The sequence below is a fragment of the Pagrus major genome, chromosome 20, assembly GCF_040436345.1.
Source record: "Pagrus major chromosome 20, Pma_NU_1.0".
NCBI lineage: Eukaryota > Metazoa > Chordata > Actinopteri > Spariformes > Sparidae > Pagrus > Pagrus major.
Genome location: NC_133234.1, coordinates 11522390 through 11535041, shown reverse-complemented (window position 1 = coordinate 11535041; position 12652 = coordinate 11522390). Strand labels below are relative to the sequence as shown.

Here is a 12652-nt window from a genome sequence, read left to right as displayed (position 1 = left end):
GTCTTGTTTTTAGACACTTTACAGTTCCATTTGCTGATTTTTGTTTACTTTTAACTTATTACGAGCATTTATTTTCCCTACAATGTTTGAGATTTGGCACCCTCTAGTGGTTACATCAAAAAACACATCCTGGCACACCAGGGCACGCCACAACTTTTGTCAAATGAGGTCAGTGCAGAGAGAGAGAGAGGAAAAGGTTTGCTTGTTTTCACAGTGAATGTTTACATGTTGGGAGTATCCCAACTTCTAGAAGTTTATTCAAATGAAGCTGTCAACATGTGTGCTCCACTCGACGCTTAATTTTACTTGTTATATATTGTAATGAATCACTTATAATATGCATAGAAGGTCACAAATTAAAGGAAAAACAGACACAGATGTTGACCTCTCATGTCATGTATAAAAGAATCTGCATGTGTTGTGCTTCTCCACTTTATTCAGCTTTTTCCATTATTTTCCTCACCTGTCTGTACATAGTAGATAAACAGTAGTGCTGATAAGGCTGGCATGGAAAACTCAACATTATGCATGTACATTTGGAGTCAGAATCAGAGTGGTTGTACTTTAGTTGAAAGATTAAGAAAGTAAGAGTAAATAACATTCAACACACTGGCACAGTCTGGTACTTTGTCAATAAATTATGGTCTACTGTATGAGAGGAATGTAAACAGCAGAGAGGAGGCATAGCCCACTTCCTCTGCAGTCCACAGAAATATGTGTGTACAGAGGAGGATGGTTATCTGCAATTACACTCACGCTTTCTCTGGGTCAATGAACCAGTCACCTTCCCACTCCCATCCTCTCGGTGGCATGAAGTACTCTTGTTTCAGCTTCAGTTTGCCCGTTACATCTGAGAATTTGTGGCGCCCCACCAGCCCTGTGGTCCCCCACTTCCCAAACACCTCGGCCTGGTTCTCATACTGTGATGCAAGAGGAGAACATGTTTAGTTTTAGGTGCTGACTGGACTATATAATATACATATACATACATATGTATATATATATATATATACATATGTATATGTATATATATATATATATATATATATATATATATATATATATATATATATATATATATATATATATATATATATATATATATATATATATATATATATTTATTTATTTATTTATTTATTTATTTATTTAATTAATTGCTATACCATTTCAGCAAACACGCTGAAGGTTCCCTCAGAGAAGGAGTTGAACTTCTTCTCATGTGCAGACAGACCCAGCCACATGTTGACCCTAACCTGAACCGGCACCTTCTGGCCCTTAGTCTTGTCCATGGGGTACTGAGAGGAACAGAAGAACAAAATAATCACGAGTTATGATTTCAGAGCAATAATCTCTACACTACCTTTGAGCACCAACATTATTATGGATGTGTACCTGTAAAAAGACAGTCTGTGTCTTGCCACAGTGTTGTCCACAGGCCTGCTCACTGTACGTGGAGAAGAGGACTTGGTGAGCGGGGATACGGGCGTAGGCCACCCTCTTCTCACCCCGTAGCATCCAGATGATCACGTCAGGAATGCTGTTCTGGGGCTGGACACATTGACGATAAAAACATAAAGAAATAAAGACTTATGGATGTTATGATGTGAAATATTATTGCATAATTTCCCAATTTTTTTCAAACTTGAGACTGTTTTCGCCTGAGGTAGTGTGAATAATCTAAGCACTCGGAAACACTTCTGAACGGCTATCCCAGAGCAGTATCAGTTCAGAGAGTTCTGTCTGTACCTCCTCAGCCAGCACTTTAAGTTTGTCCGCCCAGGACTCGATGTCGGACAGAGTGTCACGGATCTCTCTGGCCTCCTCTCTCATGCGTCTGGCCCCGTCCCTGATGGTGGTCAAAGCGCTGTCTCGCAACTTCTTGATTTGGATGTCCAGAGCTGTCAGGTTGGAGCGTCCCTCAAGCTCCGGTGTTGGGAAACTGTGGTAGAGCAGAGACAAACATGGGACTCAATAGGTACTATATTTATGACTGTAAAGTAATTGTCATGTATTAACTGCTTTGCCAATGTGTGGAACTAGAATTACCACCAGAAAAAATTTTTTGCAAAAGATTATATTAAATAATCATCCGATACACTCTTATGTGTTTACTACCTGTTTTTTTTTTTGGTCAGACTAATTTCAACACATTTTCCTTAGTTTTTGTCCCACTCTGATTTTTTATTACATTAAAAAAAAAAAAAGGCCCAGACAGCAAAAATGATCTTGCTGTAATTTTTAGAAACACCACATTGTTTATTTACCTTTCTAGGTCTTCGATCAGCTGGTTGAGCAACTTCAGCCACACCTCTACAAGTTGGTTGTCAGAGACTTTCGCCAGGATGGCAGTTTTAAATGCCTCCAGGTTGGATTGCTGCAACAACAATACAATAGGGGTGAGGATTACATTCACACTTTAAACTTCTATGACTGATTTTCACATTTGCACAAGTACACACACGTACCAAACATTAGTGCAACACTACATGCTTTAATGACTGCAAACCAACAAGCCATAAATCATAAACTCTGATTGTAATTAAAGTTTTTGTGGATTACAGAGGATTGTGCAGTATTACCAGGTGGTGACTAATGTAGAGGATGATGTTGACAGTGTCCAGGCGGTGGCTGATGTCCTCCCAGAATGAGATCACCACAACCACCGGCTTAGTGTCCGACCAGGGCAGGTAATAGTAGTGGTTACCTAGAACGATTACGCGAAAATTAAGAACCCCCTTGATAAGGTTGCAGGTTTTCTTTAGTGTGTGAACAGAGCAGATAGCAGCTTCCACACTCACCATCAAACACAGCACAGCTATACTGAGTGGTGGAGGCCAGCGGTTTGCAGGTGGTGTCCAACTTGTTCCCGTAGTTGCCGATGCTGACCTCAAACTGGATTGGCTCTCCTGGTTCCTGTATCATGGAGGCGCTGTGGAAGACTGCACATAGACAGTACTTCCTCCTCCTCTGGTACTTCTAATGTAGGGATGAAAAGAGAAGAGTGAAACTTTCTAAAGGAGACACATTATGCTCATTTTCAGGTTCATAATCTTATTTTAGGTGACTACTAGGAATAGGTTCACATGATGAAGTGCTCAAAAATCACATCCAGTTTCTCATGCTGCAGCACTGTATTCCCCCTCTGTCTGAAACGCTCCATTTTAGCTCCTGTCTCTTTAAGGCCCCTCCTCCTGAATACCCAATCTGCTCTGATTGGTCAGCTCACACACGCCTGACCCAGCACCATTAACAACAACAGAGCAGCTGTGCTAGATTAATTTTTACAAGCCAAAGTAGCCACTAGGCATAAATTATGCAAATGTGTGACCTGGGGACGTAGTGTGATGTCACAAAGTCACGGTATCAGAGGCGGTACTACTGACGAGGCATTTCAGGAGCAGTGTCTTCGGTGGGAGAATTGACTTTTTTTTTTTTTTACATGCACATGAACATACTGTATATATAAAACATTGAAGGAAAGGAAAGAATGAAAACATAATAGGTCTCCTTTAAGGTTTTTGCAGAAAAAACGTCTCGTCACGTTCTAAATCTTGGACAAGTGAAACCACACTGTTGTCACACAGAACCACACTTGTCAGGTATCAGTCAGAGGATAGTCATAGTCATCATACCTGTGCCACCAGGATGTCATCACTGTGGATACTGTCTACTGCTTTATCTGCTTTCCCCTCAAGCTTAGTGGACAGCTCGACCATGATCCTGCCTCTGTACGCCACGCCCTCTCCCTGCAAGACGTTATATGAAATGTAAGAAACCAATAAAGGGAAAATAAAAATAAAATAAAATGATGGATTACAATTGTAACAAGTCCTCATCCCAACCTTGCCATAGTTAAGATCCTCATAGGGGTCTGGCAGGCCACTGAACTCTCTGGGGCTGCCGTACAGGTTGACATAGCAAGGACCGAAGACAGGCAGGAAACCAACTTCAGCCTGTCCTGTGTTAGCTGTGGAGACATGGAAGCAGACTTAACCTCTTTAAGATTAGACTCCAGCTAAGCTAAGCAAAGTTTTAAAGGGGCATTATGTAGTTTTGGAGAAGAAATTCAAAGTCAGAATTGTAATATTTACAATATTAATGAGGTAATAATACAAACTACATACAAATATTTATCTTTTCCATAACCGAAAAAACAAGCTGTTCTCAGAGGAAAGTAAGGTCCTGGAACACTGTTTGAGGCTAGAAAGGTGGCAGGGTCTGCCACATATAAACAAAGTAAAACAGTATGAGTTTGCTGATTAGTTTTTTTAGGCATAAAAACAAAACAAAACAAAAAATCAATCAATCAAGAGCTTTCTCTTGTGATTAAAATGTTGTCCCCAAAACTACATAGTGCACCTTTAATGTTAGTATGTCGGTGTGGCTTTATTTGAGGCGGTGGTTATGGACAGACTGAAACAGTGAATGCTGGGTGAAGCAAGGGGCAGACACGACGACAACAAAAACAGTTAAACATTTAAATCCTAATGCTAATATCAAAACAGAGCACAGCACAGCTTTATTAGCAATGTGCACACAGAACGAGACTCATTTAGCCGGTAGGCGTAGATGACATGCTTTAGGCGTAACATCTCATGCAACACGGGGCAAAAAAAGAGCGCAGTTGAACCTTCGAATGATGGCATTTCCCCATTTCCCGCATGTTCCTCTATTCCAGGAGAAAAAGGACATTTTAAGTACCATTTAGAAGTTAATAACAAACAGACACATGAGAGTAACAGTGGTTTTCAACTGTAAAATGTTTTTTGTTTCACACAGTGATACAATAATTAATATCTTAAATGCAATGGCTAAGGTATGAACTACTATACATGGGTTTTCACTCAATAAGTTTTAATACCTTCTATCTCTCCACCAGAGGAGGCAATCTTGGCCAGGTTCAGGTACGTGGTGCCAATAGCATCATTTCCTGTCAAACGATCCCTGCAATCACACACACGACACCTTTAGCATACACACACAGCACTGACTTATGTTTAACTGTTAAATACCATGCAAATTTCACAACGTATGAGTACTGTTATGCTCTACTTAATGGAGGAAGTACACAGTCTCTCTTTCAACAATGCATCTTTTGGCCTTTCGGCTCTGAATTGTGTTTTCACCACCTTCTGGGGCACACACAGTTTTTCTAACCTTGTGCTTATTTCCCCTCAGCCTTCCTGGACCTGAGTAATCGGACTCTTCGTTCACTCAGAAATGCACAATAATGAAAACTGGCTGAGAGACGGTGCCAACAGGATCCCAGGGCATGTTACTGAGGGGAAGGGAGGGGCCTGCATAGCACTTAGTCATAGGCTTCTACAGTATTCTCATGTAGTTGGTGCTGGAGTTTGGAAACACACACACACACACACACACACTTACACAGCACAGCTGACCACACTGCGCAAATATTGCGTTACACTTTCTCAACCCTGGATAACTCTTAGTACCAAAGAACGCTGCCTCTACTCAGATACAGAATGGCACAGACTGAAATCTCTTAAAGGTGCATTGTGCAGTTTTCATGTAAACAAACACAAGTTATGTGTACGTTTAGTGTTTCTAACCAAAACATATTGTGTGTACCCTTTGGGTCTAAAAAATTTGCTTAGTACATTTCCTTCCTCATAAAGTGGAATATTTCAAAACCTCCGTCCTATGTTTACATTGATGTTTCCTTTACTCATGTGTATAGCACTAGCACTAGCCATTTGCATATGCACGCTTGTGCATTTCAATACAGTATGCAAAACAAACTAAACAGGGAGCCACAAATAAAAACATGGCTCCATAGTACCACTAGTGGTCAAAAACTTCACCTTTAGATATAATTGCAATCTTGTTTGACTTACCAATCAAAGACCGTCAGTTTGACACGCTCACACATAGATGGGAACTACAGCAAATACAAAAAAGGTTAAAACATTTTAAAACTTAATTCATGATGTCCATTACTTTCTTACTAAAACACATCTTTTCATCATTGTGACCTCTTACCTTTACTTGGAGGTTCAGTACTTGATTCCACTCTGGGTTCGCGTTCTTCTCAACGATCTGAGTACACAGCTGGGGAGACAGAATGGCCACATCAGCATTTCTTCTGTTACACAACATATACATATATATATCCACTTGAGCTATAAAGACATCAATGATCAGGAACCTTTCTGCCGGCGAAGCGAGCCTCTAAGAAGGGATCCACCAGGTTCTTCTTATTTTCATCTCCTCCAAAAATTTCCTTCATGGTCTGGACGAACGCATCATCCACTGACATAAGAACACACAGGAAGAATTAATCAAACAATCATCATTTATTTCACAGTTTAGTAACGTACTCTTCTCACTTTTACTAGTTGTGGCAGCCACAGAATGGGAATTAATGTCAACATAGAGTTTTCAATGTATGAACTGTTCATTTGTTACAAATAAAACTCGTCTTACTCTGAGGAATGTCCTCAGCTCTGAACACCTTCAGTGACAGGGTGGCCCATCGCAGGGTCACACCAGCCGGCAGCAGCAGATTGCTCTCTATGTCATCCTGGTCGTCATTTGACTCTCTCTTCTCCACCTACAGTATGTGAGAGAGAAGAAAAGAAAACAGTCCATGAGTGCGAGCGAGGGGTGTAGCCACCATATTTACATGAGGAAAAGAGGAAGCCACCGGCGCCAGTGAAAGTGATCTGAGCTGTGAGTCGTACCGGGGGCTCATCTCCAGTCCCCACTAGGAAGAGGCTGACTTTGAGGTAGCCTTTAGCCCCGGAGCTGGAGTCATCGGGGTCGTTCAACAGGAGCCACTTCCTCATGACACAGTGGGCTGCAACAGGATGCACATTAATGTATATAAAATACACAACACAAAAAGTCATACTCAAGTCAAATTGAATCAAGTTTTAAAAATCCGTTTTAGAATTAAAAAACAAAAGTGAAATCTGGAAATGTATATGTCTTTTACACCACTTTACATTTGAATTCTCTAGCAATTATGCTAAGCTAACATTTTATATATGCTTCAAATGTACTACTTAACTGAGTTTTTGCCACGTGCAGGCACTATAAGACCAGTTGTGAACAAAATACAGACATTATCTCCCACCTCCTGATATTGTGACATTTTTAGCTATTAGTTGCTTATTTACACATGCAGCAGTTATTGGGCAACATTATCATTCATATATCATTCAAGTCCATTATTCACTCTCTTTTTTAGCTCTGTTTTGGTCTCCACCAACTTCTTAGGAAAATATCTGATAGTGCTGATAGCTTAAATGCTCGACTATGTTCACAAGCTGGTTCCTGACTTTGACTGTCTGTGTGTAAGCTGGAGCTAAGCAGGCGGTCTACAGTAAGTTTTTAGAGCTTTTCAGCTGAAAGCTACGCTATGAGAGTAGGAAGAGTGAATCAAAACAGTTAAGTTGCAGGAAAACCAAAAATAATGAGCTGAAAGACCCTAATAAAGCTGATGGGAACTATGGGGTATAATTTGAGCAACACCATACGCATTTGAGTTGTCAAGTGGCCTATTGTTAATAAAAACATATTGATTATAGTCACTTTAATAATACTTGAGAAATCATGTAAAAAAATAAAAAGATTCTTTTTTTTCAAGTTTCAAGTTAACAACATTTATAGGCACCTATTCTGAACAAAATCACTGTGATGATACCTGCCCTTCCCTGCCCTCTCTATCTGGTGGGTGGGGCAGGTGATCATTTCTCAGAACAGCTGGGCCCAGTGTTCCCAGTCTGACGCTAAAAGTCTCTTTCTGTCCTTCCCTGCGGGCACCCATTTGGTTAAGTTGTAGCTTTAGTTCCTGTTCAGTTCTTCCCTTTACTCTGTTTGAATGCATCTGCCCTCTCATGCACACCCTACACTTCTAATCCCACTGACCAACACCCTCCATGTGTTTTTGTACTTTTGTTAATTAATCATTCTGGTGAATAAATTACTTTGTTTAACTTTCGTAAACAGTGCGTATCCCACTTTGACACAACACTATAATAATCCTGTCACATTCTGACATCCACAATCCGAACAACAGCGTCCTCTGAGCAAATGTAAATGACACACAAATCTGTGGTTTGTGACCGGCTTACCTGGTTCATCGTAAATATAACCAACATCGAGCTGTGTGAGAGAACAAAAAAACAGATCAGCCAGTCTCACATTAAGGCACTAAATACACTTTTTTTTTTTTTTTTTTACATATGAACAATTGTGTCAAGACTAAATTAAACCAGGTACCTTGAATTCCCCCATGAGACTGTCAGCCCTCAGTGAGTAGGAATTATACACCTGCAGAGGAGAGGGCACAACTCACAGTTAATATATCTATATATATTGACAGAGGATGGGACTTTAAAATGGACATATCTGTACTGACCCGGAAGCTGATGTGCTTATCAAACAGATCAGATGGGAGCATGTGGACGTTGTAGAAGAAAATCTGCAAAAATACAGAAAAAAGTTTTGGTTGCGTAGCTCTAAAGTCAAATTCTGTAAGAGCCAATAAAACCAAAAGGAACACATTTTTATTCTGTGTCGAATCTGTGTCGTCTACTATCTCTCTGTGTGAGAGTCAAGTGAGAGTACCTCATCAAAGAAGGGGTTGTTTCCTCTCTTGATCCGTGTCCTGTGGGTCTCTCCACACACATTGACCTTCACCACTGGTTTGACGTTGTTGCCCGACAACTGCCGGGCCTCAATGATCCGGACACGAATCTGAAGATACATATTATCACAGTATGAGAACATATGATTCTGACCTAGATTACCTCAGTTCTTTAGATATACTGAAGACTTATAGATACATAACCACAGTAATAACTGTTGTGGGAGTTTTAAAAGGTCATATTAATACATTTTTATGAAGACAAATATTTTTTTTTTAAATAAAACATCTACAGAGCTCGTAGAAAGGTGCAGAATAAAAATATATTTTTTCTTTAAAAACATTATTACGATTATTAATTAACAATTTCAAATATCTGTGTTTCGTCAGTGATCAACAGTCTTGATAGTTGCCAGTTTGTGGAGAAAAAAAATAAAAAAATGGTTGGTTTCTATAGTAGGCCTATGTGCCCAGCAAACTGTACCACTGACTAACCTGACCACCTAACTCTAATGCTAGCTAAATGCCACATTAAAGCCACTATCCTACATATAGTGGCTTTAAGTTCTTGGCTGCAAGCTAAACAACAACAACCTGTTCTGTTCTTGATCTGCAAAAATAAAAATTCTGATTTGCGCCGAACTTGTTAATCTTGGCTGATAATCGTGTAGCTCTTTAGCAAAAACATTATCAAACTGACCTGGAAGTCCTGAGGTTTATTGACGAGTCGGTGGCGATTCTGTGCCCTGGCCACCCGCTGGCGGAGGTTAGCATTCTGACCGGAGGACGAGGGGACGCCTGCAGCGCCACTTTGGCCCCCATCTGGTAGAGTTTCATCACCCTCCTCACCACCACCACCTCATCAACAGAAAAACAAGATGATGAAGGATCAAACACTTGACAAGACTCTAGTTGATCTTTACTGCATAATTACAATCACGAACATACCAGCATCCATTGTAGCATCTCCTGCTTGAGGGTCGTTGAGATTTGGTGCAGCATTAGGGGGAGGATCATAGCCAATCAAAAGGTTGATTGTAGCCTGGAAGGAAATGGATAATTGGTCAATTATTTCTTTTTGTTTTTTAAGGAAGATATTCTTCCTTAAATTTTTTTAATCCATAAAGACAGGAACTTACTCCAATACTCTGTCCACTTTCATTGACCAGAGGAACATTTCTGGATGGTAATGATCTCACTTGACCAGTGGAAAGCTCTCTCAAAGAGATTTTGGTGGAACCGAGGAATCTGGAAAAAAAAACAAATAAACAAATAGAAATATAACAGAAATAGATATAGTGTACAACATTTGACTGATTGGTGACAATTCTGCCCGGATTTCCTGATTTAATAGGGCTAAAATCCAGGCAGCCATTATATTTCAAACCACACAGAGATGAAATGCAGTATGTGTGCTCAGTGAAGTCACATTCACAAAAGGGGCATATAGCAGGTCACCACCCAGAGCTAACAAACCTTGCCTGCTCAGACAAACAAACGCACCCCATGAGCCGGCATTCAGTCAACACCGCACAGAAGCTACAAGCCAGTGATTTACGGTCTGTTTTGATCATCTGACCTTCAGCAAAGACAACTGAAATTAACTAATTCTTCCATTTCTTTCCGTTTGGAGGTCGTTTAAGTATCAGCCATGAACAACAGAAACAGGAGGACTAGACTACTAGACTACCAAGTATTTTTCCAGTGGTCAAATAAAATGGGTAACCTGAATGCTGAGACACAGTTAACTACATTTTTGCACATTTACATCTCTCTGCCTTGGCTGAAAATCACAGGAAACATTCTGATGTCAAAAACATTATTCCTACTGTCTGTATCTTACACTCAGTTAACTGTCACGGTTCTTCCGTTAAGCTATTTGCCTCTGCGAGTGAGTCAGACATTTTCTATATGGAATGTTAATTACAACATTTGCTGAGAAATGAAGTAATCATTAACATTTTAATGATTAAACGGAATCTAATTAGTCAAACGGTTGTCAAGGACAGGCTGTGAGTAAAGGACGTGGATAGACTTGAACTGGAGTTGATATGAGAGCTGTAACAATCACATTCCTCTGGCAATTCCTACTTAGATATTTCAAGGACATAATTAAATTAAACTAATTGTCTGTCAATGTGAGCGCTGGCAAACATGAATACTGGGCTCTTATGATAAAAATACGATCACAGTCTTACCAGAAAGTCTTGGTTGTAAAAAATTGCTTGGAAAGTGTTTGTTATTGCTTGTGGTTGATCATTGCTAGTGCCTCGGTGTGCAGCCAAGAACTACACAGCTCCATGTGCAACTTGTTTATGCTCTATCAATCATGAATAAATATGAATCCAACAACCGAGGAAGAAAGAAATGCATCTTAGAAAAATAAAATGTTGCCACTAAACCATTAGACGCCCAGATATTTGAAACAGATGCAGTCACTTGACAGTTTATTAGTCACACCTGATGCAAGGTAGCATTACAGTGACAGGTGTTTCTATTATTTTGTACACCCGACTGACATCAATGAAGGTTGGCTGAATAACCGAAACACCTCTCTGTATCACAACTAAATCTTCCAAACTGATTTACTGCAGTTAGACTGCATTAGTTTTAGCTTGGTGCCCCTAATAAACTGGCAACTCCTAAAATAATGTTCACTGCCTTGTTTCCAAAGTAACACAATGTACTGTAGCAAAGGGAACGCACTACATCATCTCAACTGTATCAACTGGGTGGACTGAGTCATATTATTTTGGCTGCATTCCTGACAGGAGGAATTTCCCTGAGACAGAAACTCAGTTATTCACTGTGGACTTTAGATTACATGACACCGCTGCAGACTCAGAGTCAGATACATCCAAGGCTGGCTAGAAGTTAAAGGGTAACTCCACCAATTTGACACATTAAAGTGTGTTTACAGGTGCTTGCGGAGTATTACTTCATATGTGAAAAAAGTAGTATAAAGCCTTTTGTGCTTGTAATCTGAAATTACTGAAAATTGCGTAATTGTGTAAAATTGGTGGAGTTTCCCTTTAAAAGCTTTTGGACACAGTTATTCAAAATTAAAATTAAAACACTTCGTCACTGCACAAACAGTTGGACAGAGTTTTGTTGGGAAGAGAGAGGATGGAGAGTAATTGTTTTGGCTGCTCCACAGCAGGAAGGAGGCTGACACAGGGGCTCTTCCAGGGAGTCAGTGACTGTATAAACCTGGTATGTTTCCTCAAATCTGACTGGGTGACCAACAAAGCTTATGTACAGATTTCCAATGGCCTCTCAGCGATAATGTTAACAGGATTTAACCAAAGAGTGTCTTCAGGTAGGATGTGGCTCTCATCCTCTATCCGACAAAATCACATGGGAGCGTCTGAGGACTGAGTTTTAACGAGCACCATTTCTGCTCGACTGCATTCTGACAAAAGCAATCAAATATAAAAAAGATGACCTCATACAGTAGGTATGATAGCATGTTATTAAAGATTGACTTGCAGTGACACTAGCCTGATTATGTTATTACAGCCAGTGATGGAATGTAACTAGTTCCATTATCTAAATACTGTTCTTAAGTAAAATTTTGAGGTACTTTACTTGAGTATTTCCCTTCACTTCGCTATACTTTGGAGGCAAATATTGTTCTTTTTACTACTACATTTATTTGATAACTTTAGTAATTAGTTACTTTGCGAAATGCATGCTGCATAAGAGCCAAGGTGGTGCATTTTTAAATTAACTTATATTATCGGCAAAACTACTACAATGAAAAAACACTTATTCCGATAATAGGAAAAATGCTGAATAGTGGATCTGATAATTGGCCAGGTTGACAATTAGTTGACCCATAGTATACAGTATATACATACGTACATGTTAATATATGTAGAATTTACTTTTACTTTTGCAATATGTAAGAATTGGCCGCCTGTCGAATTCATACTCCGAACAAATAGGGGGCAGCAAATCACCAGAGTAACCAATAACTACTGTTAAATGTAGCTGCCATTAGCTAGTTAGCTAAGCTAGCTGTGTAGCTAGTGG

The 12652-nt window shown here is 39.8% G+C and overlaps 1 protein-coding gene across 5 annotated transcripts in view; it reads right to left on the bottom strand.

Moving 5' to 3' along the window:
• myof (myoferlin) overlaps nt 1–12652 on the bottom strand; it is a 34060-nt gene that overhangs the window by 13153 nt on the left and 8255 nt on the right. For 4 of the 5 annotated variants that reach the window (XM_073489648.1, XM_073489649.1, XM_073489650.1 and 1 more), the window contains 23 exons: nt 9757–9865; nt 9566–9659; nt 9318–9475; nt 8599–8727; nt 8390–8452; nt 8251–8301; nt 8103–8133; nt 6708–6823; nt 6451–6577; nt 6173–6276; nt 6007–6075; nt 5862–5905; nt 4865–4947; nt 4634–4672; nt 3846–3970; nt 3636–3749; nt 2802–2979; nt 2583–2707; nt 2268–2377; nt 1750–1942; nt 1396–1551; nt 1167–1298; nt 757–920 (listed from right to left, as the gene is read on the bottom strand). In XM_073489648.1, coding sequence (XP_073345749.1) covers nt 757–920; nt 1167–1298; nt 1396–1551; nt 1750–1942; nt 2268–2377; nt 2583–2707; nt 2802–2979; nt 3636–3749; nt 3846–3970; nt 4634–4672; nt 4865–4947; nt 5862–5905; nt 6007–6075; nt 6173–6276; nt 6451–6577; nt 6708–6823; nt 8103–8133; nt 8251–8301; nt 8390–8452; nt 8599–8727; nt 9318–9475; nt 9566–9659; nt 9757–9865 — 2514 coding nt within the window. The remainder of the gene's footprint in view (nt 1–756; nt 921–1166; nt 1299–1395; nt 1552–1749; nt 1943–2267; nt 2378–2582; nt 2708–2801; nt 2980–3635; nt 3750–3845; nt 3971–4633; nt 4673–4864; nt 4948–5861; nt 5906–6006; nt 6076–6172; nt 6277–6450; nt 6578–6707; nt 6824–8102; nt 8134–8250; nt 8302–8389; nt 8453–8598; nt 8728–9317; nt 9476–9565; nt 9660–9756; nt 9866–12652) is intronic. The other variant, XM_073489652.1, reaches the window with a different exon arrangement.